At 39.7% G+C, this 27,132-nt stretch overlaps 1 protein-coding gene across 3 annotated transcripts; it reads left to right on the plus strand.

Annotated features, from left to right (window-relative positions):
* The first annotated feature begins 4,786 nt into the window (after positions 1-4,786).
* LOC308076251 (neuronal acetylcholine receptor subunit alpha-9-II) lies at positions 4,787-26,789 on the plus strand. Of its 3 annotated transcripts, none has more exons than XM_080416459.1 (7): positions 4,787-4,958; positions 7,451-7,605; positions 10,294-10,474; positions 18,541-18,798; positions 21,587-21,680; positions 24,650-24,852; positions 26,254-26,789. In XM_080416459.1, exons 1-7 carry the CDS (start codon positions 4,863-4,865, stop codon positions 26,734-26,736), a joined length of 1,470 nt encoding a protein of 489 aa, XP_080272585.1. In that variant the 5' UTR covers positions 4,787-4,862; the 3' UTR covers positions 26,737-26,789. The 3 variants fall into 3 exon arrangements, with proteins under 3 accessions (XP_080272585.1, XP_080272586.1, XP_080272587.1); XM_080416460.1 differs by lacking the exon at positions 4,787-4,958 and adding an exon at positions 5,763-5,778; XM_080416461.1 differs by lacking the exon at positions 4,787-4,958 and having other exon boundaries at positions 7,512-7,613.
* Positions 26,790-27,132: the final 343 nt, after the last annotated feature.

Raw genomic sequence — 27,132 nt, forward strand, 5'->3', positions numbered from 1 at the left:
CAAGGCACGCTCATTTATGGCAAAAGTACAAAAGTATTGGCATCAAAATATACTTAAGTAGAAAGTATAAGCTACTCATTATGCCGAGTGTCACGTTTTTCTTGTATTATTATGAAAAAGCTTTGAAACATGCTGTAACTCATTCACTGTGACGAAAACCCTCTTTCTGCGCCGCGTAGCGCACGGAGCGCACACGGGTTGAATGCGGGGTCTGTCGCCCTAAAACACAATCGCCCCGGGTCAAAATCCAGCGACCATGGAGCGGCCGTGGATGGCCCGCTCAAAAGGTGCGTGGGGCGTGGTGTTTTGGGACGACCGTTCCGGCTGCCCATGTAATGAATTGATGAAGTAAAACTCATCTGTTTTCGCTGCAGCTGCGCCCTAATAATGTTGTTTTCATTTATTTTTGTTCACGTATGCTATTAAAATAATGCAGCTATTGCAGTATTGGGCCTTAACATGTGATTAAAATGTATATGTATTTGGCCCCTCATATATAAAATAAATACAAATAATAAAATAGAAATCTGATTTAAAATTGAAACTTAACTTAACTTAACTTGATCAATGCGTTTCTGCGTTTACGTATGGACAGGGATAAAAAAAAAAAATCTTTGTCATGTGGCCAGGGATCCTTTTTAAAACTGAGGACTAAAATACCCGCTTAGAAAAAGGCTTATTAAATGACGCTATAGAATAGAATCATTCATTTTACACCGCAGGAGCGAGCGCTTCTCAGCACCAACCGTGGCCGAATTAGAGATTTGATAGGTCACTTTTGGACAATTCTGACAGCACTACTAAGCACGGACATGCGCAAAGGAATACATGTATTCCAAACAGAGAGGAGCGTTCGGAATAAAGTGTTTACATGGTCAATTCCGACTGGTATATCCCGATTCAAACGGTCTATACCACCCCTCCAAACCCGAATGACTGGAATGGAATATTCTATTCCAATTGACGCGTTTACATGAGCATTTCTATTCTGAATGAATTCATCCATTCATTCATTCCGAATAGAAGTGTATTCATTCCGAATGAAACTGTCCATGTAACAGCAGCCAGTATAAATTAACATCCTCTGGTTCATAAAGTATTCTCAGTGTAAATTAACATCCTCTGGTTCATAAAGTATTCTCAGTATAAATTAACAAAGTATTCTCAGTATAAATTAACAAAGTATTATTCTCAGTATAAATTAACATCTTCTATCTTATGGAAGGATCTAAATTGCGTCCTGTGTTGAGGCCCACCTGGCCTGCATGTGATTGACAGCTGAATAGCTCCGTCTGTGTGCTCATGCATGCGGGGGTCTGGTTTCTACCCTACAACCCGTCTGTCATTCTGCTGCCTGTCTGTCTGTCATTCTGCTACCTGTCTGTCTGTCATTCTGCTGCCTGTCTGTCTGTCATTCTGCTACCCTACCACCTGTCTGTCATTCTGCTGCCTGTCTGTCATTCTGCTACCCTACCACCTGTCTGTCATTCTGCTGCCTGTCTGTCTGTCATTCTGCCAAATTGTTGTTAACGCTCCCTCTGGTATTGTGACTGTGGGTGTCGCTAACCTTTTGGAGGTATTTACTCAGATATGCGGGATATATATATATATATATCGGGCAAATTTGCATTTACAATTTTGAAGGCCAGTCCCATTTTTAGTTGTTTAACCCTGTCTTCCACCCTGAGCCAGCCTAGGCTGGCAAAATGGGTGGGAGAAAGGTGGGTCATGGGCCCCAATCCGAGGAGTAGCCGAATCAGTTTGTTTTGGGAGGTTTGAAGCTTAGTCTTCAGTGACACTGAGGAGTTGGAGTACCAGGAGGTGCAAGCATAGTCAAAAAGTGGTTGAATCAGGGCCCTAGAGAGGGTCCTGAGGGCCTGAGGGTTGACAAAAGAGGAAACTCTGCCCATAAATTTGGTTCTCTGGTTTACTCTTTTGACCACCTTTGTAGCCATGCTTTCACCTGTCAGGTATTTGTCAAGAACACAACCCAAATAGGTAATCTCTTCTTTGCTAGAGATAATTGTGTCATCGACTTTGACCTTGAAATCATTCATACATCCATCTGTCTGAGGGAATGTTTGGTCCCAAAGAGAATGGATTCAGTTTTCCCAAGGTGTAGTGACAGTTTGTTATCGGTAAGCCAAGTACGGATTTTTGAGAGTTCGGAGCTGAGCGCCTCCTCAACTTGCAACTTGTCCTCTCCCGAGATCAGGAGTGCCGAGTCATCAGCGAACAGGAACAATTTGCAGTTACAGGCAGCACTCATGTCCTTAATGTATAGAAGAAACAGTAACGGCCCTGATAGTGATAGTAATCATTGCTACAGAGTGTTTGTTCGGTCACAGGTTTCTCTCCAGCTCTTTAGTAAACAGAATATAGTACATATAGTACATCTGTTTAATAGAGCTGGAGAGACATGGAGACTCCTTTTACTGAACAAACACTATAGTAACACTGTTACTGAACAAACACTATAGTAATGAGTACTATCACAATATAGAGCTATTTAACACTGTTACTGAACACACTCTATAGAAATGATTACTATCACAATATAGAGCTATTTAACACTGTTACTGAATAAACACTATAGTAATGAGTACTATCACAATATAGAGCTATTTAACACTGTTACTGAACAAACACTCTATAGTAATGATTACTATCACAATATAGAGCTATTTAACACTGTTACTGAACAAACACTCTATAGTAATGAGTACTATCACAATATAGAGCTATTTAACACTGTTACTGAACAAACACTCTATAGTAATGATTACTATCACAATATAGAGCTATTTAACACTGTTACTGAATAAACACTATAGTAATGAGTACTATCACAATATAGAGCTATTTAACACTGTTACTGAACAAACACTCTATAGTAATGATTACTATCACAATATAGAGCTATTTAACACTGTTACTGAACAAACACTCTATAGTAATGATTACTATCACAATATAGAGCTATTTAACACTGTTACTGAATAAACACTATAGTAATGAGTACTATCATAATATAGATCTATTTAACACTGTTACTGAATAAACACTATAGTAATGATTACTATCACAATATAGATCTACTTAACACTGTTACTGAACAAACACTATAGTAATGATTACTATCACAATATAGAGCTATTTAACACTTATTTTAACAAAAGTAAATCACTTGCCCTACCTTTTTAAAGTTCTCAGTTTATCATATTAAAGTGTGTGGACCAAACAGTCATATTTAAATACTGTTCACCTCTCTACTGAGACAGACAGACAGACAGACAGACAGACAGACAGACTGCAGACATTGCGGTGCAGCCGCTGCAATGTGATCTAGGAGATCACTAACAGACAGACAGACATGCTGCCAGTGTTCTAAGCAGCCTGATGGTGAGAGAGCGAAGCCGAACGGAAACACAGTCGGTTTGGTTAATATCCTCCTGAGAGGGTTCATATCCTGACCCTTTACGCTGAACGGGTTCAACTGGGGTTGAACGGAGACGTTTAGATCCATGAGGATTCCATTCAGGATCATTCATCTTCCTCTGAATGCTGCTGTGTTAGAATGAACAGGATGCTCTCTGCCGTCTGCCTGCTGATGATGCTGAAAGGTGAGACTGACATTATTATTACATATATGATTATTATATATGACGTATATGATTATTATATATATGACGTATATGATTATTATATATATGACTTATATGATTATTATATATATGACTTATATGATTATTATATATATGACTTATATGATTATTATATATATGACTTATATGATTATTATATATATGACTTATATGATTATTATATATATGACTTATATGATTATTATATATATATATAACAGGATGCTCTCTGCCTGCTGAAAGGTGAGACTGACATTATTATCTTTTCATTTGGATGTTTTCAACATTTAAGAAGTTCTATTTCTCTCTGACTTATAAACTTATAAACTTATAAACAGGTACAAGCAGCTAAATGTTAAGACTTCATTCATCATGAAGAAAATACAATATTAAGCAAGGAAATAAAATAGAATAACAATAATAAAGTTATACAGATATACAGTTATAGGACTATACACTAATGATAATAATAATAATAATATAAAGATAATATATACAGTTATAGGACTACACTAATGATAATAATAATAATAATATAAAGATAATATATACAGTTATAGGACTACACTAATGATAATAATAATAATAATAATATAAAGATAATATATACAGTTATAGGACTATACACTAATGATAATAATAATAATATAAAGATAATATATACAGTTATACACTAAGTAACTTAATATAATTTGCAGCTTTTCCTCATGTGTCAATTTCTGTTCAAAAACATCAGTTTTTGATCAGAAATTGAAGTAGATTGAAGAGTCTCCTACCTAGGAGACTCTACAAGACTCTACAAGTCTCCTAGGTAGGACACACACACACACACACACACACACACACACACACACACACATTCACACACCTACACACACACACACACACACACACACACACACACACACACACACACACACACACACACACACACACACACCTACACACACACACACACACACACACACACACACACACACACACATACACACACACACATACACACATTCATACAGCGATGGCGGAGGAAACCATGCAAGGCACCAACCTGCTGGTGTGTTCTTATAAAAGAAGTGCAGATAGTTTGAGGGACCTTGAATGGTTTGAGTGTGTCTATAGTGTGTTATTCAGCAGACTGTGTGTGTGTGTGTGTGTGTGTGTGTGTTAGTGTGTCACTCAGCAGATGGTCGTTTCGCCCAGAAGCTCCTGACTGACCTGATGGATAATTACTCCACGGCTCTGAGACCTGTAGACGATACGGACGAGGCTTTAAACGTCACCCTGCAGATCACCCTGAGCCAGATCAAAGACATGGTGAGAAAACTACATTACCCATAATTCACCCTGAGCCAGATCAAAGACATGGTGAGAAAACTACATTACCCATAATTCACCCTGAGCCAGATCAAAGACATGGAGAGAAAACTACATTACCCATAATTCACCCTGAGCCAGATCAAAGACATGGTGAGAAAACTACATTACCCATAATTCACCCTGAGCCAGATCAAAGACATGGTAAGAAAACTACATTACCCATAATTCACCCTGAGCCAGATCAAAGACATGGTGAGAAAACTACATTACCCCATAATTCACCCTGAGCCAGATCAAAGACATGGTAAAAAAAAACTACATTACCCATAATTCACCCTGAGCCAGATCAAAGACATGGTGAGAAAACTACATTACCCATAATTCACCCTGAGCCAGATCAAAGACATGGTGAGAAAACTACATTATCCATAATTCACCCTGAGTCAGATCAAAGACATGGTGAGAAAACTGCATTACCCATAATTCACCCTGAGCCAGATCAAAGACATGGTGAGAAAACTGCATTACCCATAATTCACCCTGAGCCAGATCAAAGACATGGTGAGAAAACTACATTACCCATAATTCACCCTGAGCCAGATCAAAGACATGGTAAAAAAAACTACATTACCCATAATTCACCCTGAGCCAGATCAAAGACATGGTGAGAAAACTACATTACCCATAATTCACCCTGAGCCAGATCAAAGACATGGTGAGAAAACTACATTATCCATAATTCACCCTGAGCCAGATCAAAGACATGGTGAGAAAACTACATTACCCATAATTCACCCTGAGCCAGATCAAAGACATGGTGAGAAAACTACATTACCCATAAGTCACCCTGAGCCAGATCAAAGACATAGTCATATCCATAGATCTAGAAACCTAGACACCTCATTGGCCTCTGCAGTTCGTTGGAGTGACCTGTTTGGTATGGTGGCCGCCATACGCGCTGTGATTGGCCAGTGCCCGTTCCCCCCCGAAATGGGGGGAACGGGCACTGGCCAATCACAGCGCGTCTTTTCCAGGACTTGTCAGAATCTAGTTGTCCCGCCCCCACCTGCCTCTCATTGGCCTACTGAACGCCCCTTCTGTGATGCACGCGGAAATGTCCAGCTGCCCCCCAAGGAAGCTTGGGAAGCGGAAGCGCGCCCGCCATACAGACGCTTCAGAGCCAGAGGAGGCGTCTACCTTTATATGTCTATGGTCATATCACCCTGCATAAATGTCTATGGTCATATCACCCTGCATAAATGTCTATGGTCATATCACCCTGCATAAATGTCTATGGTCATATCACCCTGCATAAATGTCTGTGGTCATATCACCCTGCATATATGTCTATGGTCATATCACCCTGCATAAATGTCTATGGTCATATCACCCTGCATAATGTCTATGGTCATATCACCCTGCATAAATGTCTATGGTCATATCACCCTGCATAAATGTCTATCGTCAGGTAGGTTAGTGTGGGCCAGCAATGGACGGACAGACGGACGGACGGACAAATCATAGTGACTATAAGATATGTCTGCATAGTAAACTATAAGATATGTCTGCATAGTAAACTATAAGATATGTCTGCATAGTAAACTATAAGATATGTCTGCATAGTAAACTATAAGATATGTCTGCATAGTAAACTAACATCAATAATAATAGATATGTCTGCATAGTAAACTAACATCAATAATAATAGATATGTCTTCATAGTAAACTAACATCAATAATAATAGATATGTCTGCATAGTAAACTAACATCAATAAGAGATACAGCTGGAGGGAGGTGGAGTCTGAAGAGACTATTGTGGAAAACTCACGCATGCATGCATGCACGCACGCACGCACGCACGCACGCACTGTACTTGCCCCTTATGCTTAATTAGTTTTTGACATTTTTTGCTATTTTTTAAATAGTGAAAACAGATGATCTGAGCTAATGTTGAGCTTCAACTATTTTAACTATTACATTTTTTTTCAATATAAAAAATGCCTAAAAGGGTTTAGAGTTGTTATGAATGTATGTCACCTTCTGATTACCCATTCAACAATGACTGTACACTTCTACTGTTACTGTGTGTGTGTGTGTGTGTGTGTGTGTGTGTGTGTGTGTGTGTGTGTGTGTGTGTGTGTGTGTGTGTGTGTGTGTGTGTGTGTGTGTGTGTGTGTGTGTGTGTGTGTGTGTGTGTGTGTGTGTGTGTGATAAGTGTCTCATTACCCATTAGGGGGTTGTGCCCCCCTCTCTCTTCATCCACCTGATATTGACAGATGGGTCTGGATTTCAACACCATGACAGCCTGTCTGTCAGTGTAACGCTCATAGTCACACGTGTGTGTGTGTGTGTGTGTGTGTGTGTGTGTGTGTGTGTGTGTGTGTGTGTGTGTGTGTGTGTGTGTGTGTGTGTGTGTGTGTGTGTGTGTGTGTGTGTGTGTGTGTGTGTGTGTGTGTGTGTGTGTGTGTGTGTGTGTGTGTGTGTGTAGGATGAGAGGAACCAGGTCCTCATAGCCTACCTGTGGATCAGACAGACCTGGTCAGATATAAACCTGAGGTGGAACAAGGAGGACTATGATGGACTGGAGGTGATCCGGATCCCCTCCAGTCTGGTGTGGAGACCTGACCTGGTGCTCTATAACAAGTACGCACGTACGTCACACACACACACACACACACACACACACATCCTGATTCTAAACCTCAATCTTTGTCTAATTATAAACGTAACCATTTCTCTTGTGAGGAACCAGATGAATGAAAGCCAATAGAACTCGTCTCTGTCTCCTTCCTGACCGCATTACTGGCGAGCCAATAATCACCGTAAAGTACACCGTCTGGTGTAGTATTACTTCATTAAAATACATACAGACTAGTGATGAGCCCGCGGGAGGTCGAGTCAGGATTTCAGAGGCAATTATGCGGGCTGCGGGTGAGCGGGTCAGCCGCTCCCACACGAAAAAAAAAAAACATGCTTGTTTATTTAGCCCATGATGTGCTACTGTAGACATTTAAAGCGACTTTGGGTACTTAAAAGAGCGCTATATAAATCTGAGCTATTATGATGATGATTATCTTTTTTTTCCCACCGCGGGTCGCAGGGCGGGTTGAGCCATAGATTTATGTATGGGTTCGCGGGGCGGGTTGAGGCGGGTTGAGGCGGGTTGAGGCGGGTCTGGTTCCGTGGCGGGTTGGGGCGGGTCATGAAAAAACCCGACCCGCACATCACTAATACAGACAGTCTGAACTATGGGATGAATGCTGAACTATGGGATGAATGCTGAACTATGGGATGAATGCTGAACTATGGGATGAATGCTGAACTATGGGATGAATGCTGAACTATGGGATGAATGCTGAACTATGGGATGAATGCTGAAATATGGGATGAATGCTGAACTATGGGATGAATGCTGAACTATGGGATGAATGCTGAAATATGGGATGAATGCTGAATTATGGGATGAATGCTGACGATTCAGTCAGTGAACGAACCCCCCCCCCCCTGTCGCTGTGATTGGACGAGAGGCATCAGCCCCTGTTTCACTGGGAAATGCATGGTGATGTGGTGACGAAAAGACATCCTTCATACGAATATTAATACTAATAATAATATAGTGAAGCAGTCACACCTGGTCTGAGTCATGACTGAGTGAAGCAGTCACACCTGGTCTGAGTCATGACTGAGTGAAGCAGTCACACCTGGTCTGAGTCATGACTGAGTGAAGCAGTCACACCTGGTCTGAGTCATGACTGAGTGAAGCAGTCACACCTGGCCTGAGTCATGACTGAGTGAAGCAGTCACACCTGGTCTGAGTCATGACTGAGTGAAGCAGTCACACCTGGTCTGAGTCATGACTGAGTGAAGCAGTCACACCTGGCCTGAGTCATGACTGAGTGAAGCAGTCACACCTGGCCTGAGTCATGACTGAGTGAAGCAGTCACACCTGGCCTGAGTCATGACTGAGTGAAGCAGTCACACCTGGCCTGAGTCATGACTGAGTGAAGCAGTCACACCTGGCCAAGTCAAACCAATTAAAGTCGACACAGGTGTGACACCAAACACCAGGTGTCCTGTGTTCTTCTGGATGAGGATGATGTGTAGGACTGTCAGCATTAATTTTCACATAAATAATTGCGATTAAGGATTTCATTTTTTGCCATTGAAACATATGAATACGATTTTAATTTTCTTCATAATTTGCTTCATAATTCATAATCACAAATTGCACAGGGGCAGATATGACAAATAACTTAATATACAAAGAAATGACTGTTTATTTTTTTTTGTTTCATTTGACTATTATTTGTATTTTTAGTTGTACATTTATATTGTATTTCTTTGTTCAGGAGCCCAGGACGACTAGAGGCTCATTCATGTGATCCTTTAATAAACATAAACATAAACATGACACATCTTTAAACTTAATGTGTTGTAAGCTTGTAGATCAGCTATTTTATGATGAGTATGTCCAGAACAGCATTTATTGATGCCTGCAATGTTGGAACCAATCAACCATTATTATTCCTAGTTATTCTTAGTTATTACATTATATTAGTTATTATTAGTTATCAGCACAAATAGCTGAAACAGCGTAAACATGGACGTCTCATGTAGTTGGTGAGACATGGTCGGTTGGTCGGTATCACCTGAGGGGAATAATGCTCATAGTGATTTCTGTCACGGTATACAGAATTGCACGAGTGGCACCTTTATGGGTGCTGTCATACTATCATGCTATCATGCTATCATGCATTTTATTTTGTAACACTAGTTGAAAATTAGAAGGGTCAATTTATGAAAAATAAATAAACTATTTAAACTATTTACGGTTCTGTTCCTATCGGGACATAACTCGGACGGCGCTGAGTTGGCTGAAGCGGACTTCATCGCCTCCGCCAAAAGTCTCTCCTCCTATGGAGACAATAATAAACAAACCTTCCCTTACGTCTCTCCTCTATGGAGACAATAATAACGTCCCGTAAAGGCGTCATTTTCAAGATGACGTGCAAGATGGCTGCCAGGAGCTTAAAACGGCTTTATCTCCATTACCAGGACTCTCCATTATCCTTTTAGCCTTACTGTTCCTCTGTGCTTGTTTTCATTTCTGACTAATAAAGTATTCAATCAATTGATATCCAGGGCTGATGAGGACTCCTCTGGTGTGTGTGTGTGTGTGTGTGTGTGTGTGTGTGTGTGTGTGTGTGTGTGTGTGTGTGTGTGTGTGTGTGTGTGTGTGTGTGTGTGTGTGTGTGTGTGTGTGTGTGTGTGTGTGTGTGTGTGTGTGTGTGTGTGTGTGTGTGTGTGTGTGTGTGTGTGTGTGTTATCCAGGGCTGATGAGGACTCCTCTGGGGTCATGGACACCAACGTGGTTCTCCGGTACAACGGTGAGATCACGTGGGACGTCCCGGCCATCACCAAGTCCTCCTGTTCGGTCGACGTCTCCTACTTCCCCTTCGACAGCCAGGAGTGTAACCTGACCTTTGGCTCCTGGACTTATAATGGAAACCAGGTAAAAAACTGTAAAACAATATAATACTGTGTGTGTGTGTGTGTGCAATAAGAAATCACACACACACACACACACACACACACACACACACACACACACACACACACACACACACACACACACACACACACACACACACACACACACACACAGCGTTTATTGATGCCTGCAATGTTGGAACCAATCAACCATTATTATTGGTAGTTATTCTTAGTTATTACATTATATTAGTTATTATTAGTTATCAGCACAAATAGCTGAAACAGCGTAAACATGGACGTCTCATGTAGTTGGTGAGACATGGTCGGTTGGTCGGTATCACCTGAGGGGAATAATGCTCATAGTGATTTCTGTCACGGTATACAGAATTGCACGAGTGGCACCTTTATGGGTGCTATCATGCTATCATGCTATCATACTATCAACACTTTATTGTGAAGGTATGACCGGAAAAAGAGTTGTTGTTGCTGCTGCTGCGTAGTTGTGGCAATGTATTATAACTCTGTGGTCGGCACGGCAGTCAGACAGAGACTGCGGTCCGGTTATATTAGATAAAGTTGTGTATTTAACAGTCAGTCAAACACAAGTTGTATCATTACGAGTTAGAATATGTCTCAGACACTAGGCTACTACAAGGGCACTTATGAGTAAAGTTGGCAAGTTGCCCTACTACAGATTAACAACAATGCAAGTTGAAGATGAAACATCCAACACAGATGCATAGATACTCTTCACAACAGCTATAGGCTGCTGCAACTGTGGCATCCATGTGAAACGACGTTAATCATAAAGGTGGACACGTTAAAACGATACAAAACTGAATAGCTCTATGTATCTCGGGTCTGGATCGCATCCTAGTGAACTATCTATCCTACAGTGTGTGTGATCCCTTGTCGGCGATCAATCATATAGATATATAGTAGGTGTAAAGATACGTTTTAACAACGATTCGATACGTATCACGATACTTGGTTGTCGATACGATACATGAACGATACAGGTTAATTTAGAACGATACGATACGTTTCGATTCAGTGATTTAGTCGATACGATACATGAACGATACAGGACAGGTTAATTTAGAACGATACGATTCGATAGTGAAAAGCACAACGATATATGACAGCCCATTTCAACAAAGACTTTAAATATCTTGCAGTGTGTAGCTGCCCTTTAACAGAGATAACAAGCAGTATCATTAGATCTCACTAAGCCTGCTGTTCCCAGATGTGTACAGATGTGTGTGTGTCGTTCAGAGGGGGTAACTGAGGCCAGCCAAGAGACACACTATTCTCTTTCTTTGTGTGGTAAAGTCATTTGAGACGGTGTGTGTGTGTGTGTGTGTGTGTGTGTGTGTGTGTGTGTGTGTGTGTGTGTGTGTGTGTGTGTGTGTGTGTGTGTGTGTGTGTGTGTGTGTGTGTGTGTGTGTGTGTGTGTGTGTGTGTGTGTGTGTGTGTGTGTGTGTCCTCAGTCTCAAACAGACTGAGGCCAAACAACATTAACGTTGACTCCGTTGCAGGGAAAGTTGACCTGCGTTGTTTCTCTGATCATTGTGTTTCACATTCCATACAAATGGTACTAAAATGCTGTTATTGTGGAGGATGTTTTACTAAAATGCTGTTATTGTGGAGGATGTTTTACTAAAATGCTGTTATTGTGGAGGATGTTTTACTAAAATGCTGTTATTGTGGAGGATGTAAAATTCACCATCAAAGCAAAGACCGCAAGTATTACCAACCTGTTTGTATTACCAAGTATTACCAACCTGTTTGTATTACCAAGTATTACCAACCTGTTTGTATTACCAAGTATTACCAACCTGTTTGTTTTACCAAGTATTACCAACCTGTTTGTTTTACCAAGTATTACCAACCTGTTTGTTTTACCAAGTATTACCAACCTGTTTGTATTACCAACCTGTTTGTTTTACCAACCTGTTTGTATTACCAACCTGTTTGAATTGGAATCCTGAATTATTTCATTTTTGCTATTTTTTCATTAGTTCATTAGAATCCTGAAAAGTAACATTTGTATTTGATTTCAAATGCATTTAGTTACTTATTTATGTTAACTTTATGAACTTAAATACAAATACATTGGACATAAAAAAGACAATAGAATGTTAATACTAGTCATTAAGCTACTAATATAGACTGAAGTCATTAAAGCGGGTCATGTTATGAATCATAACAGCTGAAATCAATAATATATCACTATTCTGATATTAACCTGCGGGCCGCATTAAGTGAAGGTGGGGGCCGCATGTGGCCCCCGGGCCACCAGTTGCCCATGAATGGTTTAAACCATCATGAGTCTGAATCTAGAATCCATTAAACACATGATGTAGAGTAGTGTGGAGATAGAGTGGATCTACAGTGTAGATTCATAGAGTGGATCTACAGTGTAGATTCATAGAGTGGATCTACAGTGTAGATTCATAGAGTGGATCTACAGTGTAGATTCATAGAGTGGATCTACAGTGTAGATTTGTAGAGTGGATCTACAGTGTAGATTCATAGAGTGGATCTACAGTGTAGATTCATAGAGTGGATCTACAGTGTAGATTTATGGAGTGGATCTACAGTGTAGATTCATAGAGTGGATCTACAGTGTAGATTTATGGAGTGGATCTACAGTGTAGATTCGTGGAGTGGATCTACAGTGTAGATTCATGGAGTGGATCTACAGTGTAGATTCATAGAGTGGATCTACAGTGTAGATTTATGGAGTGGATCTACAGTGTAGATTCGTGGAGTGGATCTACAGTGTAGATTCATGGAGTGGATCTACAGTGTAGATTCATAGAGTGGATCTACAGTGTAGATTCATGGAGTGGATCTACAGTGTAGATTCATGGAGTGGATCTACAGTGTAGATTCATAGAGTGGATCTGGGTCAGTGACGTGACACACCAAAAAAAGTGTTTTTTAAAAACCTTTAAATAACAGGAATAAAAATGATTTACTTTTGTTCTACTCACTCTCATCTTTATGGAAACATATTTTGTTTTTAGATATTTTATTGAAATCAGAGTTTATTCAGCATTTTGCTGTGCTTGTGCCTAAAATCGTCATATGGTGTGACATGACAATAATTGTTTATAAAATGAAAATGGAGTACACCTTTCTTAAGTTACTCCCTTTATCAAAGTCCTTTATCATAACTAACCTGTAATCCACTATAGTTTTGTGAAAATGTATTAAATCTGTATATCATTTTCGTAATCAACACTCAATCAACACTCAATGTTGTCGGCCTTTCAACATATTTTGTATTTATTGTGACAAAACTCTCTAAAATTACACAAATATTTGTGTAATTTTTATAATAATATTTTATAATAATAATATTTTTGTATTTCTTGTTTTCATCATTAATAAAGGTATGATTTTTTCACTATTTGGAACGTCACACCAAATGATTTAGTGTCACACCGTATGATGATATCTTCATGTTTCAAAGGAAACTGTGTTTTAACCACACAAACTGGGAGCCAAAGTGCCAACATTTTATCAAAACCAACCTAACGACAGTGGTAGAAAAAGGACTCGCGTTGTTCACTTAGTAAAAATATCAATTGATGCTGCAATACAAGTAAAAGTCTGGAAGTCAAAACATACTTGGAGTGAAAGTCCAAAAGTATTAGATTAGTATACATTTACTTATACGACTGTATTGTACATCAGCCAGTCGTATTTATTGAGGGCAGCAAATCGGCTGCCTTGCTGCGGCTGTGATATGCCACAGACAACCTCATGCTCCTGGTACAAAATGCAATCACGCCTCTTTGGCCAGACAAAACCATTTTTCATTTTCCCACTTTGTTTCATGCAGTTTACGTCCATTCCTTCCTTATTAATGTCCACAATCTGCCCCACATATGGTTTCCCCTCATATTTTATAAGGACAAACTGTCCTTTTGTGTATTCATCTGAACTGGTGTCTGAATCCTCAATTCCATCTTGGGCCTCTCCAATGATGCACTTGTGTACAGCACCTGAGTAGAAGACCTTCAGGAGGAGATATTCAAATGTTAGTGACACACTTAATTGTCTTCAGTTCAGTGATTGCAATATCTAGCTTCTACTCCATAACATTTTGTAAATATGTAGGGATTATACTACTAACTGGGTTTGGGGTTCTCTGGTGGGCGAGCTGAATGAACAGGAAGGCACCTCATCAGCAGAGCCACCATCACTAAAGTCAAAGAAAGACATTTATTTGTCAGGGAGATGTTTTTAGCAGTAAAATGTAATTGTACTAGCAGGTCCTCAAATTGGCCAAGTACGTTGTACTCACTGAGTTCCGGAGGCTGTTTTGGGCCTGCCGAGCTGGGAAGGGGGCACTTCCTCAGATGGGCCACCACTTAGTTAAGGAAGAGAAAGAATGAATGGATGAATTAAGTTACTTTATTGTCACTATACAGGTACAAGTACAGGTCTCAGGAAATTGGCAAGATAATCATTTAGTTACTTACTCATCACTTGTCTTGTCACCTGGCACCACAGCCCGGGAGACTTGGTCAAACTGTAGTCTTCGCGGGTTGTGACAGGTGCAGATCTGAGGAAACTGGCAGAAACAACTCAGGTCTCTGTAAAATATCTTTCCTGGGGAGAAAGAAAGAACCTGGTCCGTAGTGCTGATCCCAGTCACTGGACGCACTGTCGGAGGGAGCATTTCATCCATGGTGGATATCTTCTCTTCCTCGATCCACATGACAGTGACAGTATCGGAGGACTTGTATAAATACTCATACAGATCCCTTGGTGTTTGTAGGTCACTGCCTCCGAGGACATGCATGTCTGCCTTACGCTTCAGCACCCCTCCCACACCGTCAGGTGCGCCCTTTCCATGGGAACGCTCTGAAAAGTTCCAGGTGACCCTCTTGAATCCCCATGTATAAGGAATGCTGCTCATGAGGAAGCAGTTTGTGCGATTCCGGTACTGGGTTGCTGGCCCATCACTGAGGACATGCAGGGTGTCAATTGCATTTTCTTGTCTTCCTCGGAAATCATCAATAACTGGCTTGATGTGTGCCCACACAGCACGCTCATCATGACGCAAGGACTGTGAAATGGTGGCATAGCACTGGGAGCCACTGACTGAGTAGGCAACTCCGGTATGCACTGTTGCCTGCTGCCTATTGCCACCAAAATGAAACGCCTGAATCTCAGTGTTTAGTTTACACGCATAGTTCTCCGAAAAGTCTATATGCAAGACCATTTCATTGGGTTGGATGTTCTCCTTGATGTGCCTGAACTGCTTCACCTGATGAAGCCAGTTGAGCTGATGACTTGCAATCACATTGAGCCTCTGGGTGAACACATCAGTGAGTTCTCCCACTGTCCCAGTCTTCTTTTTCTTCAGCCAGTTCTTGTATGTTTTCTCTCCCACTACAACATCCTGCTTTTCCCATTGCTTGTTCTTGCAGGTTGGGCTCATCATAACAGCACTTTGCGCATACACGTTTCATGCATTTTGCATTTTCAGTATCACATGTGATAGCTGACAGCAGTGCTGACAAGCTTTTTGATGTGATCAAGCCTCTGCTTGAAAGAGCATCAATTAGGAGAGAGATGTTTGCATGTTCCCAGCACGCACATGTGTTGCGGTCACTGGACTTAGCCTCTGTGATGTAAAAAGGTTTATACCTTATGAATTGTCTGTAGGAGAGTTGGTGTTTTTTTTCCACATTTTTGCATGTAGGCCTTATGAAGGTCTTTTAGTGAAGAAGTCAGCACTCGTCTTTGTCTTTTATCTTTCCTGCCAACAGTGTCCTTCTTTCCAGGAAGCAGGATGCTGTTTTCATCCAACAGCAGGAAGGCTTCCACTTGAGCTTTTTTCTCAGGTATCATTTTTTTCTTGGGTGGCAAGTGGTATTTTTCACTGGCAGTTTGTTTTCTTGCAGATTGTTTCTTAAATTTTTCAGCCCTCTTCTTTTCTTCGCTGAGCTTTCCCTGGAGTCTTTTGTTCTGTGACTTCAGTCTCTTTAGAGCTCTCTTCATCTGTAGCATCTGGTCTGGAGGTGCTAATGTAGGACCTGAGACTGGACTTGGACCTGCACTGGACTTGGACCTGAGACTGGACTTGGACCTGGACTGGACTTGGACCTGGACATGACTTGTATCTGAGACTGGACTTGTATCAGATACAAGTCCAGTCTCAGATTCTGAGACTGGACTTGTATCTGAGACTGGACTTGTATCAGATACAAGTCCAGTCTCAGATTCTGAGACTGGACTTGTATCCGAGGCTGGACTTGGACCTGGGGCTGGACTTTGATCTGGGGCTGGACTTGGACCTGGGGCTGGACTTGGACCTGGGGCTGGACTTTGATCTGGGGCTGGACTTGGACCTGGGGCTGGACTTGGACCTGGGGCTGGACTTTGATCTGGGGCTGGACTTCGATCTGGGGCTGGATTTGGGTCAATCTCTCCATCATATATTGAGTTATCTGGGGATGGAGTCAAGTTCAGTAATTGTTCTAAATTCCTCCTTTTTGTTCTGTACTTTAGTTGGGCATTTCTCCATGACTCCCTCAGCTTCTCTCTCTGTGATGGCGGAAGACTCTTTATTTTGAATTGTGGGATTTCTCCCTTATATTTCTTGTCTTGGTATCTGTTCAACGGCAAAGAGAATAGTGTGAATATTTTAACAGTGGTGAGCCAATCATGCCAGCAAGTGTTCATTGCTGGCCTGAATCAATACATCATTATTACCCACCCATAGTCTAATCTCTTAATTTCATAACTACGTTCCTCTTAGTAGCACTGCTTACAGAGTTCTAGTCCACTGACATGTTAGCTATAATGTATTGCCATGTTTCAGTAAATCTGCTCCAAGGCCTTTTGAGTCAACAATGACCCTAGCTCCATCAGACCTTCCTAATGGTCAGCAAATGGCAACAGCTCCATAGTTCTTGTTTACTTTTCCTTTCTGCGCCTCAGCAACTCCTCTCTCTTTGCTGGGTCTGAGTTCAGTTTCTCCCTGTATCTCCTTGTTCTCTCTGTACTTGCCATCTTCAAGCTGACAGAAGAACATGGAATGTATAGTTTAAGACAAAGAGAATTTTTTTTTTAGATTGAAACAGTATTTGAAAGTTTTTGTGAAGGGGTTCCCGGTCTGTCTGATGAATTTGAAATATCCCAGAATAAAACTAAATTAAACACAATTTATTGTGGATATAGATTGTATGTAAACATGTTTAAAACAAATGTTTAAATGGACAAAATAAACATGGGACTTTGTTATTTATCGTTATATCTGTACGAAAATACAGTTCATATCATATGAGTGGATCTACAGTGTAGATTCATAGAGTGGATCTACAGTGTAGATTCATAGAGTGGATCTACAGTGTAGATTCATAGAGTGGATCTACAGTGTAGATTCATAGAGTGGATCTACAGTGTAGATTCATAGAGTGGATCTACAGTGTAGATTCGTAGAGTGGATCTACAGTGTAGATTCATAGAGTGGATCTACAGTGTAGATTTGTAGAGTGGATCTGTAGATTCGTGGAGTGGATCTACAGTGTAGATTCGTGGAGTGGATCTACAGTGTAGATTTATGGAGTGGATCTACAGTGTAGATTTGTGGAGTGGATCTACAGTGTAGATTCGTAGAGTGGATCTACAGTGTAGATTTATGGAGTGGATCTACAGTGTAGATTTGTGGAGTGGATCTACAGTGTAGATTCGTGGAGTGGATCTACAGTGTAGATTTATGGAGTGGATCTACAGTGTAGATTCGTGGAGTGGATCTACAGTGTAGATTCGTAGAGTGGATCTACAGTGTAGATTTATGGAGTGGATCTACAGTGTAGATTTATGGAGTGGATCTACAGTGTAGATTCGTGGAGTGGATCTACAGTGTAGATTTATGGAGTGGATCTACAGTGTAGATTTGTAGAGTGGATCTACAGTGTAGATTCGTAGAGTGGATCTACAGTGTAGATTTATGGAGTGGATCTACAGTGTAGATTTGTGGAGTGGATCTACAGTGTAGATTCGTGGAGAAAAGCTAGAACATGGAGGTCAGAGGTTTCTCTGCTCCTCCCCCAACAGGTGGACATCTCCATAGCGATGGGAGGAGGAGATCTCTCCAGCTTCGTGGAGAACGTGGAGTGGGTTCTGGGGGGAATGCCGGCCACCAAGAACGTCATCATGTATGGATGCTGTTCAGACCCGTACCCTGACATCACCTACACCGTCCTCCTGAGGAGGAGATCTTCTTTCTACATCTTCAACCTTCTGCTGCCATGTTTCCTCATCTCCTTCCTGGCTCCACTGGGCTTCTACCTGCCGGCTGACAGTGGAGAGAAGGTACATTTTATTATATATGTATTAATACACAGTATACTGTATATGAACACCTTTATATTATATATGTATTAATACACAGTATACTGTATATGAACACCTTTACGTCTGTGTGTGTGTTTTATAAATATATATGTATTAATACACAGTATACTGTATATGAACACCTTTATATTATATATGTATTAATACACAGTATACTGTATATGAACACCTTTATGTCTGTGTGTGGATTTTATAAATATTGAACCAATGAAAATTTAAAAAGCTCTTCTGACTAAACCTCCTAACTCCATTGGATCCTCAAACTGTCAGTCAAACCTCCTAACTCCACCTTCTCATTCTAATCAATGATGAACAAAACAACAACAACTCCACATGAATGGTCTTGAGCTGTATGTGGGTAAAGTGATGATAATATAATGTATTTAATATAATAATATAATATAATGTATTTAATATAATAATAATATAATATAATGTATGTGGGTAAAGTGATGATAATATAATGTATTTAATATAATAATATAATATAATGTATTTAATATAATAATAATATAATATAATGTATGTGGGTAAAGTGATGATAATATAATGTATTTAATATAATAATATAATATAATGTATTTAATATAATAATAATATAATATAATGTATTTGGGTAAAGTGATGATAATATAATGTATTTAATATAATAATAATTAATATAATGTATGTGGATAAAGTGATGATTATATAATGTATTTAATATAATAATATAATATAATGTATTTAATATAATAATAATATAATATAATGTATTTGGGTAAAGTGATGATAATATAATGTATTTAATATAATAATAATAATAATATAATGTATGTGGGTAAAGTGATGATAATATAATGTATTTAATATAATAATAATTAATATAATGTATGTGGGTAAAGTGATGATAATATAATGTATTTAATATAATAATAATATAATATAATGTATTTAATATAATAATAATATAATATAATGTATTTAATATAATAATAATATAATATAATGTATTTAATATAATAATAATATAATATAATGTATTTAATATAATAATAATTAATATAATGTATGTGGATAAAGTGATGATTATATAATGTATTTAATATAATAATAATATAATATAATGTATCTGGATAAAGTGATGATAATATAAAGTATTTAATATAATAATAATAATATAATGTATGTGGATAAAGTGATGATAATATAAAGACACATTCAAGTATCTGACATTGTATAAAGTCACCAACTGTGATGAGGCCGTGTTGTGTTGTTATAAAAACATGTTTTTTTGGTTAATATTTTGAACATGCTGGTTTCTGCCCGATAACAGAGATATAAACCATTCTATATTATTAACCTTTATTCTACCTGCCTGACAGACCTCACAGACCTCTATCTACAGACTAAACAGACCTCTATCTACAGACCTCACAGACCTCTATCTACAGACTAGACAGACCTCTATCTACAGACCTCACAGACCTCTAGCTACAGACTAAACAGACCTCTATCTACAGACTAAACAGACCTCTATCTACAGACTAAACAGACCTCTAGCTACAGACTAAACAGACCTCTATCTACAGACTAAACAGACCTCTATCTACAGACTAAACAGACCTCTAGCTACAGACTAAACAGACCTCTATCTACAGACTAAACAGACCTCTATCTACAGACTAAACAGACCTCTATCTACAGACTAGACAGACCTCTATTTACAGACTAAACAGACCTCTATCTACAGACTAGACAGACCTCTATCTACAGACCTCACAGACCTCTAGCTACAGACTAAACAGACCTCTATCTACAGACTAAACAGACCTCTATCTACAGACTAAACAGACCTCTAGCTACAGACTAAACAGACCTCTATCTACAGACTAAACAGACCTCTATCTACAGACTAAACAGACCTCTAGCTACAGACTAAACAGACCTCTATCTACAGACTAAACAGACCTCTATCTACAGACTAAACAGACCTCTATCTACAGACTAGACAGACCTCTATTTACAGACTAAACAGACCTCTATCTACAGACTAGACAGACCTCTATCTACAGACTAAACAGACCTCTAGCTACAGACTAAACATACCTCTATCTACAGACTAAACAGACCTCTATCTACAGACTAAACAGACCTCTATCTACAGACTAAACAGACCTCTATCTACAGACTAAACAGACCTCTATCTACAGACTAAACAGACCTCTATCTACAGACTAAACAGACCTCTATCTACAGACTAAACAGACCTCTATCTACAGACTAAACAGACCTCTATCTACAGACCTCACAGACCTCTATCTACAGACTAAACAGACCTCTATCTACAGACTAAACAGACCTCTATCTACAGACTAAACAGACCTCTATCTACAGACTAAACAGACCTCTATCTACAGACTAAACAGACCTCTATCTACAGACTAAACAGACCTCTATCTACAGACTAAACAGACCTCTATCTACAGACCTCACAGACCTCTATCTACAGACTAAACAGACCTCTATCTACAGACTAAACAGACCTCTATCTACAGACCTCACAGACCTCTATCTACAGACTAAACAGACCTCTATCTACAGACTAAACAGACCTCTATCTACAGACTAAACAGACCTCTATCTACAGACTAAACAGACCTCTATCTACAGACTAAACAGACCTCTATCTACAGACTAAACAGACCTCTATCTACAGACTAAACAGACCTCTATCTACAGACTAAACAGACCTCATGTGTTCCAGGTGTCTCTGGGCGTCACCGTGCTGCTGGCTCTCACCGTGTTCCAGATGATGGTGGCTGAGAGCATGCCTCCTTCTGAGAGCGTCCCTCTGATAGGTTAGTACCATGACTAGCATCCCATCCTCTGAGAGTGTGCCTCTGATAGGTTAGTACCATGACTACCATCCCATCCTCTGAGAGTGTCCCTCTGATAGGTTAGTACCATGACTACCATCCCATCCTCTGAGAGTGTCCCTCTGATAGGTTAGTACCATGACTACCATCCCATCCTCTGAGAGCGTGCCTCTGATAGGTTAGTACCATGACTACCATCCCATCCTCTGAGAGCGTGCCTCTGATAGGTTAGTACCATGACTAGCATCCCATCCTCTGAGAGCGTGCCTCTGATAGGTTAGTACCATGACTACCATCCCATCCTCTGAGAGCGTGCCTCTGATAGGTTAGTACCATGACTACCATCCCATCCTCTGAGAGTGTGCCTCTGATAGGTTAGTACCATGACTACCATCCCATCCTCTGAGAGTGTGCCTCTGATAGGTTAGTACCATGACTACCATCCCATCCTCTGAGAGCGTGCCTCTGATAGGTTAGTACCATGACTACCATCCCATCCTCTGAGAGTGTGCCTCTGATAGGTTAGTACCATGACTACCATCCCATCCTCTGAGAGTGTGCCTCTGATAGGTTAGTACCATGACTACCATCCCATCCTCTGAGAGCGTCCCTCTGATAGGTTAGTACCATGACTACCATCCCATCCTCTGAGAGTGTGCCTCTGATAGGTTAGTACCATGACTACCATCCCATCCTCTGAGAGTGTGCCTCTGATAGGTTAGCGTGGCATAGTAGCTGCAGTAGTAGCTGCAGACATACTGGTGGGGCTCAATGTTAAGTCAACCTGTTTAGACCCCAGCAAGATGACCACGCTTGTTGACGCCCCCTTCAGGATGTTTTGGTACGCACTAAGATCACTATAGATCACTATAGATCATTATAGATCATGTTGGTCTTCAGGCCATAGATATAGAAACCTAGATACCTCATTGGTCCATAGATATAGAAACCTAGACACCTCATTGGTCCATAGATATAGAAACCTAGACACCTCATTGGTCCATAGATATAGAAAACTAGACACCTCATTGGTCCATAGATATAGAAACCTAGACACCTCATTGGTCCATAGATATAGAAACCTAGACACCTCATTGGTCCATAGATATAGAAAACTAGACACCTCATTGGTCCATAGATATAGAAACCTAGACACCTCATTGGTCCATAGATATAGAAACCTAGACACCTCATTGGTCCATAGATATAGAAACCTAGACACCTCATTGGACCATAGATATAGAAACCTAGACACCTCATTGGTCCATAGATATAGAAACCTAGACACCTCATTGGTCCATAGATATAGAAACCTAGATACCTCATTGGACCATAGATATAGAAACCTAGACACCTCATTGGTCCATAGATATAGAAACCTAGATACCTCATTGGTCCATAGATATAGAAACCTAGACACCTCATTGGTCCATAGATATAGAAACCTAGATACCTCATTGGCCGCTGCAGTTCATTGGAATGACCTGTATCGCGGCCTCCATATTATACAACTAGATTCTGCCAAGTCCCGGGAAAGGCGCGCTGTGATTGGCCAGTAGCCAGGAAGCTTCCCTCCTCAAATATGGCGCCCCAGAGTCTACCTTTATATATCTATGGCTCAGGCTTCAGTCATGGGCTCTAGACCAGTGGTTCTACCTTTATATATCTATGGTTCAGGCTTCAGTCATGGGCTCTAGACCAGTGGTTCTACCTTTATATATCTATGGTTCAGGCTTCAGTCATGGGCTCTAGACCAGTGGTTCTACCTTTATATATCTATGGTTCAGGCTTCAGTCATGAGCTCTAGACCAGTGGTTCTATCTTTATATATCTATGGTTCAGGCTTCAGTCATGGGCTCTAGACCAGTGGTTCTACCTTTATATATCTATGGTTCAGGCTTCAGTCATGGGCTCTAGACCAGTGGTTCTATCTTTATATATCTATGGTTCAGGCTTCAGTCATGGGCTCTAGACCAGTGGTTCTACCTTTATATATCTATGGTTCAGGCTTCAGTCATGGGCTCTAGACCAGTGGTTCTACCTTTATATATCTATGGTTCAGGCTTCAGTCATGAGCTCTAGACCAGTGGTTCTACCTTTATATATCTATGGTTCAGGCTTCAGTCATGGGCTCTAGACCAGTGGTTCTACCTTTATATATCTATGGTTCAGGCTTCAGTCATGGGCTCTAGACCAGTGGTTCTACCTTTATATATCTATGGTTCAGGCTTCAGTCATGGGCTCTAGACCAGTGGTTCTACCTTTATATATCTATGGTTCAGGCTTCAGTCATGGGCTCTAGACCAGTGGTTCAAGTCAAGGACCCCACATTGCTGTTATTTGGCCCCCATTTGATAATGTTTTGTTCCAGAACAGAAGATGTTTGTAAACAAATTCAAATTTGTTAAAAATGTTCCAAACATTTTAGTTATTTTTCAAAATCTTTCAAAAATAGCTGATGTAATATATTTATTTATTAACACATTGAATGCCAGAGTTATTTCCGATTTTTTAGCTGTTTTGTGCCAGAGATTTTTCATTGAGAATAAAAAAGTACTCAGGAGCCGAGATACAGAATTTTTAAGTTTTAAGTTAACAAGGAAGTGGATGGGAGTTTAAATCTTCAAAAAATCATATCTCCTTGGTCTTTGGGTCAAATTTAAAAAAAAGAAATGTAAAAAAAAACAAAAAACGCACGTTCTTGGCACACAAGTGATGGATTCAAAAGAACGCAAAGAACGCATCTATGCGTTCTTGGCATTCAATGTGTTAAACAGGTAAATACTACATCAACAGCCTCTACCATCTCTATAATGAATATTCATGAGTTGAATTTAAATATCATGTTTATTTATTAAACAGGTAAATACTACATCATAGAACAGCCTCTACCATCTTTATAATGAATATTCATGAGTTGAATTTAAATATCATGTTTATTTATTAAACAGGTAAATACTACATCGCTACCATGACGATGATAACAGCCTCCACATCTCTAACCATCTTCATCATGAATATTCATTTCTGTGGAGCCGAGGCCAAACCCGTTCCTCAGTGGGCCAGAGTCCTCATCATCCACTGGATGAGCAGGATGTTCATGGTGTACGAGGTGGGAGAGAACTGTACGTCTGTACCTTCATCTGATGACCAGGTGATTATTATTATTATTATTATTATTATTTTAATACATAATGTAGAGAACTGTACGTCTGTACCTTCATCTGATGACCAGGTGATTATTATTATTATTATTATTTAATACATAATGTAGAGAACTGTACGTCTGTACCTTCATCTGATGACCAGGTTATTATTATTATTATTATTATTATTTAATACATAATGTATAGAACTGTACGTCTGTACCTTCATCTGATGACCAGGTTATTATTATTATTTAATACATAATGTAGAGAACTGTACGTCTGTACCTTCATCTGATGACCAGGTGATTATTATTATTATTATTATTATTATTTAATACATAATGTAGAGAACTGTACGTCTGTACCTTCATCTGATGACCAGGTGATTATTATTATTATCATTATTATTATTTAATACATAATGTAGAGAACTGTACGTCTGTACCTTCATCTGATGACCAGGTGATTATTATTATTATTATTATTATTATTATTTAATACATAATGTAGAGAACTGTACGTCTGTACCTTCATCTGATGACCAGGTGATTATTATTATTTAATACATAATGTAGAGAACTGTACGTCTGTACCGTCATCTGATGACCAGGTGAATATTATTATTATTATTATTTAATACATAATGTAGAGAACTGTACGTTTGTACCTTCATCTGATGACCAGGTGATTATTATTATTATTATTATTATTTAATACATAATGTAGAGAACTGTACGTCTGTACCTTCATCTGATGACCAGGTGATTATTATTATTATTATTATTATTATTTAATACATAATGTAGAGAACTGTACGTCTGTACCTTCATCTGATGACCAGGTGATTATTATTATTATTATTATTTAATACATAATGTAGAGAACTGTACGTTTGTACCTTCATCTGATGACCAGGTGATTATTATTATTATTATTATTATTTAATACATAATGTAGAGAACTGTACGTCTGTACCTTCATCTGATGACCAGGTGATTATTATTATTATTATTATTATTATTTAATACATAATGTAGAGAACTGTACGTCTGTACCTTCATCTGATGACCAGGTTAGTTATTATTATTATTATTATTATTTAATACATAATGTAGAGAACTGTACGTCTGTACCTTCATCTGATGACCAGGTGATTATTATTATTATTATTATTATTATTTAATACATAATGTAGAGAACTGTACGTCTGTACCTTCATCTGATGACCAGGTGATTATTATTATTATTATTATTATTTGATACATAATGTAGAGAACTGTACGTCTGTACCTTCATCTGATGACCAGGTTAGTTATTATTATTATTATTATTATTTGATACATAATGTAGAGATTTTCTTACCTTTAATAACATTTTTCATAAATGAATTAAATCCCTCCTCACAGGACGACTTCGGAATAGGCCCCTCCCCCCTCCAGGCCAGCGGTAAACCCAGGGGGCGTGGCCAGAGCGGGGGCCCAGACCGGAGACCCCCCCAACCGCAGACCCCCGGCCCCCAGCGGCCCCCCAGAGTGAAACCCCAGCACCACATCACCAGGGAAGAAGAGCGCCCCCATGTGGGGGGAGGACCTCCCTGCTGCTCCGAGGACCTGAAGGGCCCCGCTGGGGGCCCCGACACCCCCACCCTGACCTTTGGCCCCTGCGTGTTCTGTAGCAGCGGGGGGGCGGGGCTTCCCGGGGTGGACCCCAAGCTGCTGCGGAACGTGGAATACATCGCCAACTGTTACCGCGAGCAGCGGGCCAATCAGAGCAAAGGGGCGGAGTGGAAGAAGATCGCCAAGGTGATGGACAGGTTCTTCATGTGGATCTTCTTCGTCATGGTCTTCCTCATGAGCATCCTCATCATCGGCAGAGCAGAGATTTATTAATTTATCTTTTCTTATTCCCTGGGGGGCTTTAGGACCCTGCAGCGTTCCCTCCTGAGTGGTACATCCGTATTAGCCTGGTTAACCGTCCCGGTCGCGTGAATTCACATTATCATTTATATTGTACTTATGATAATATATATATATATATATATATATATATATATACACATGATGATGTGAATTCACATTATCATTTATATTGTACTTATGATAATATATATATATATATATATATATATATATATATATATATATATATATATATATACACATGATGATGTGAATTCACATTATATTACACTAGTCCATACCCGGTGAAGTGCGCAGGCGAAAGTAGTTGCAAACGTGGGGTTATTGCGCATCCCGTCGCGGACGCGCTGACATATTATCATAGCA

This window comes from Gymnoscopelus braueri (assembly GCF_963280865.1).
Source record: "Gymnoscopelus braueri genome assembly, chromosome: 20".
Taxonomy (NCBI): Eukaryota; Metazoa; Chordata; class Actinopteri; order Myctophiformes; family Myctophidae; genus Gymnoscopelus; species Gymnoscopelus braueri.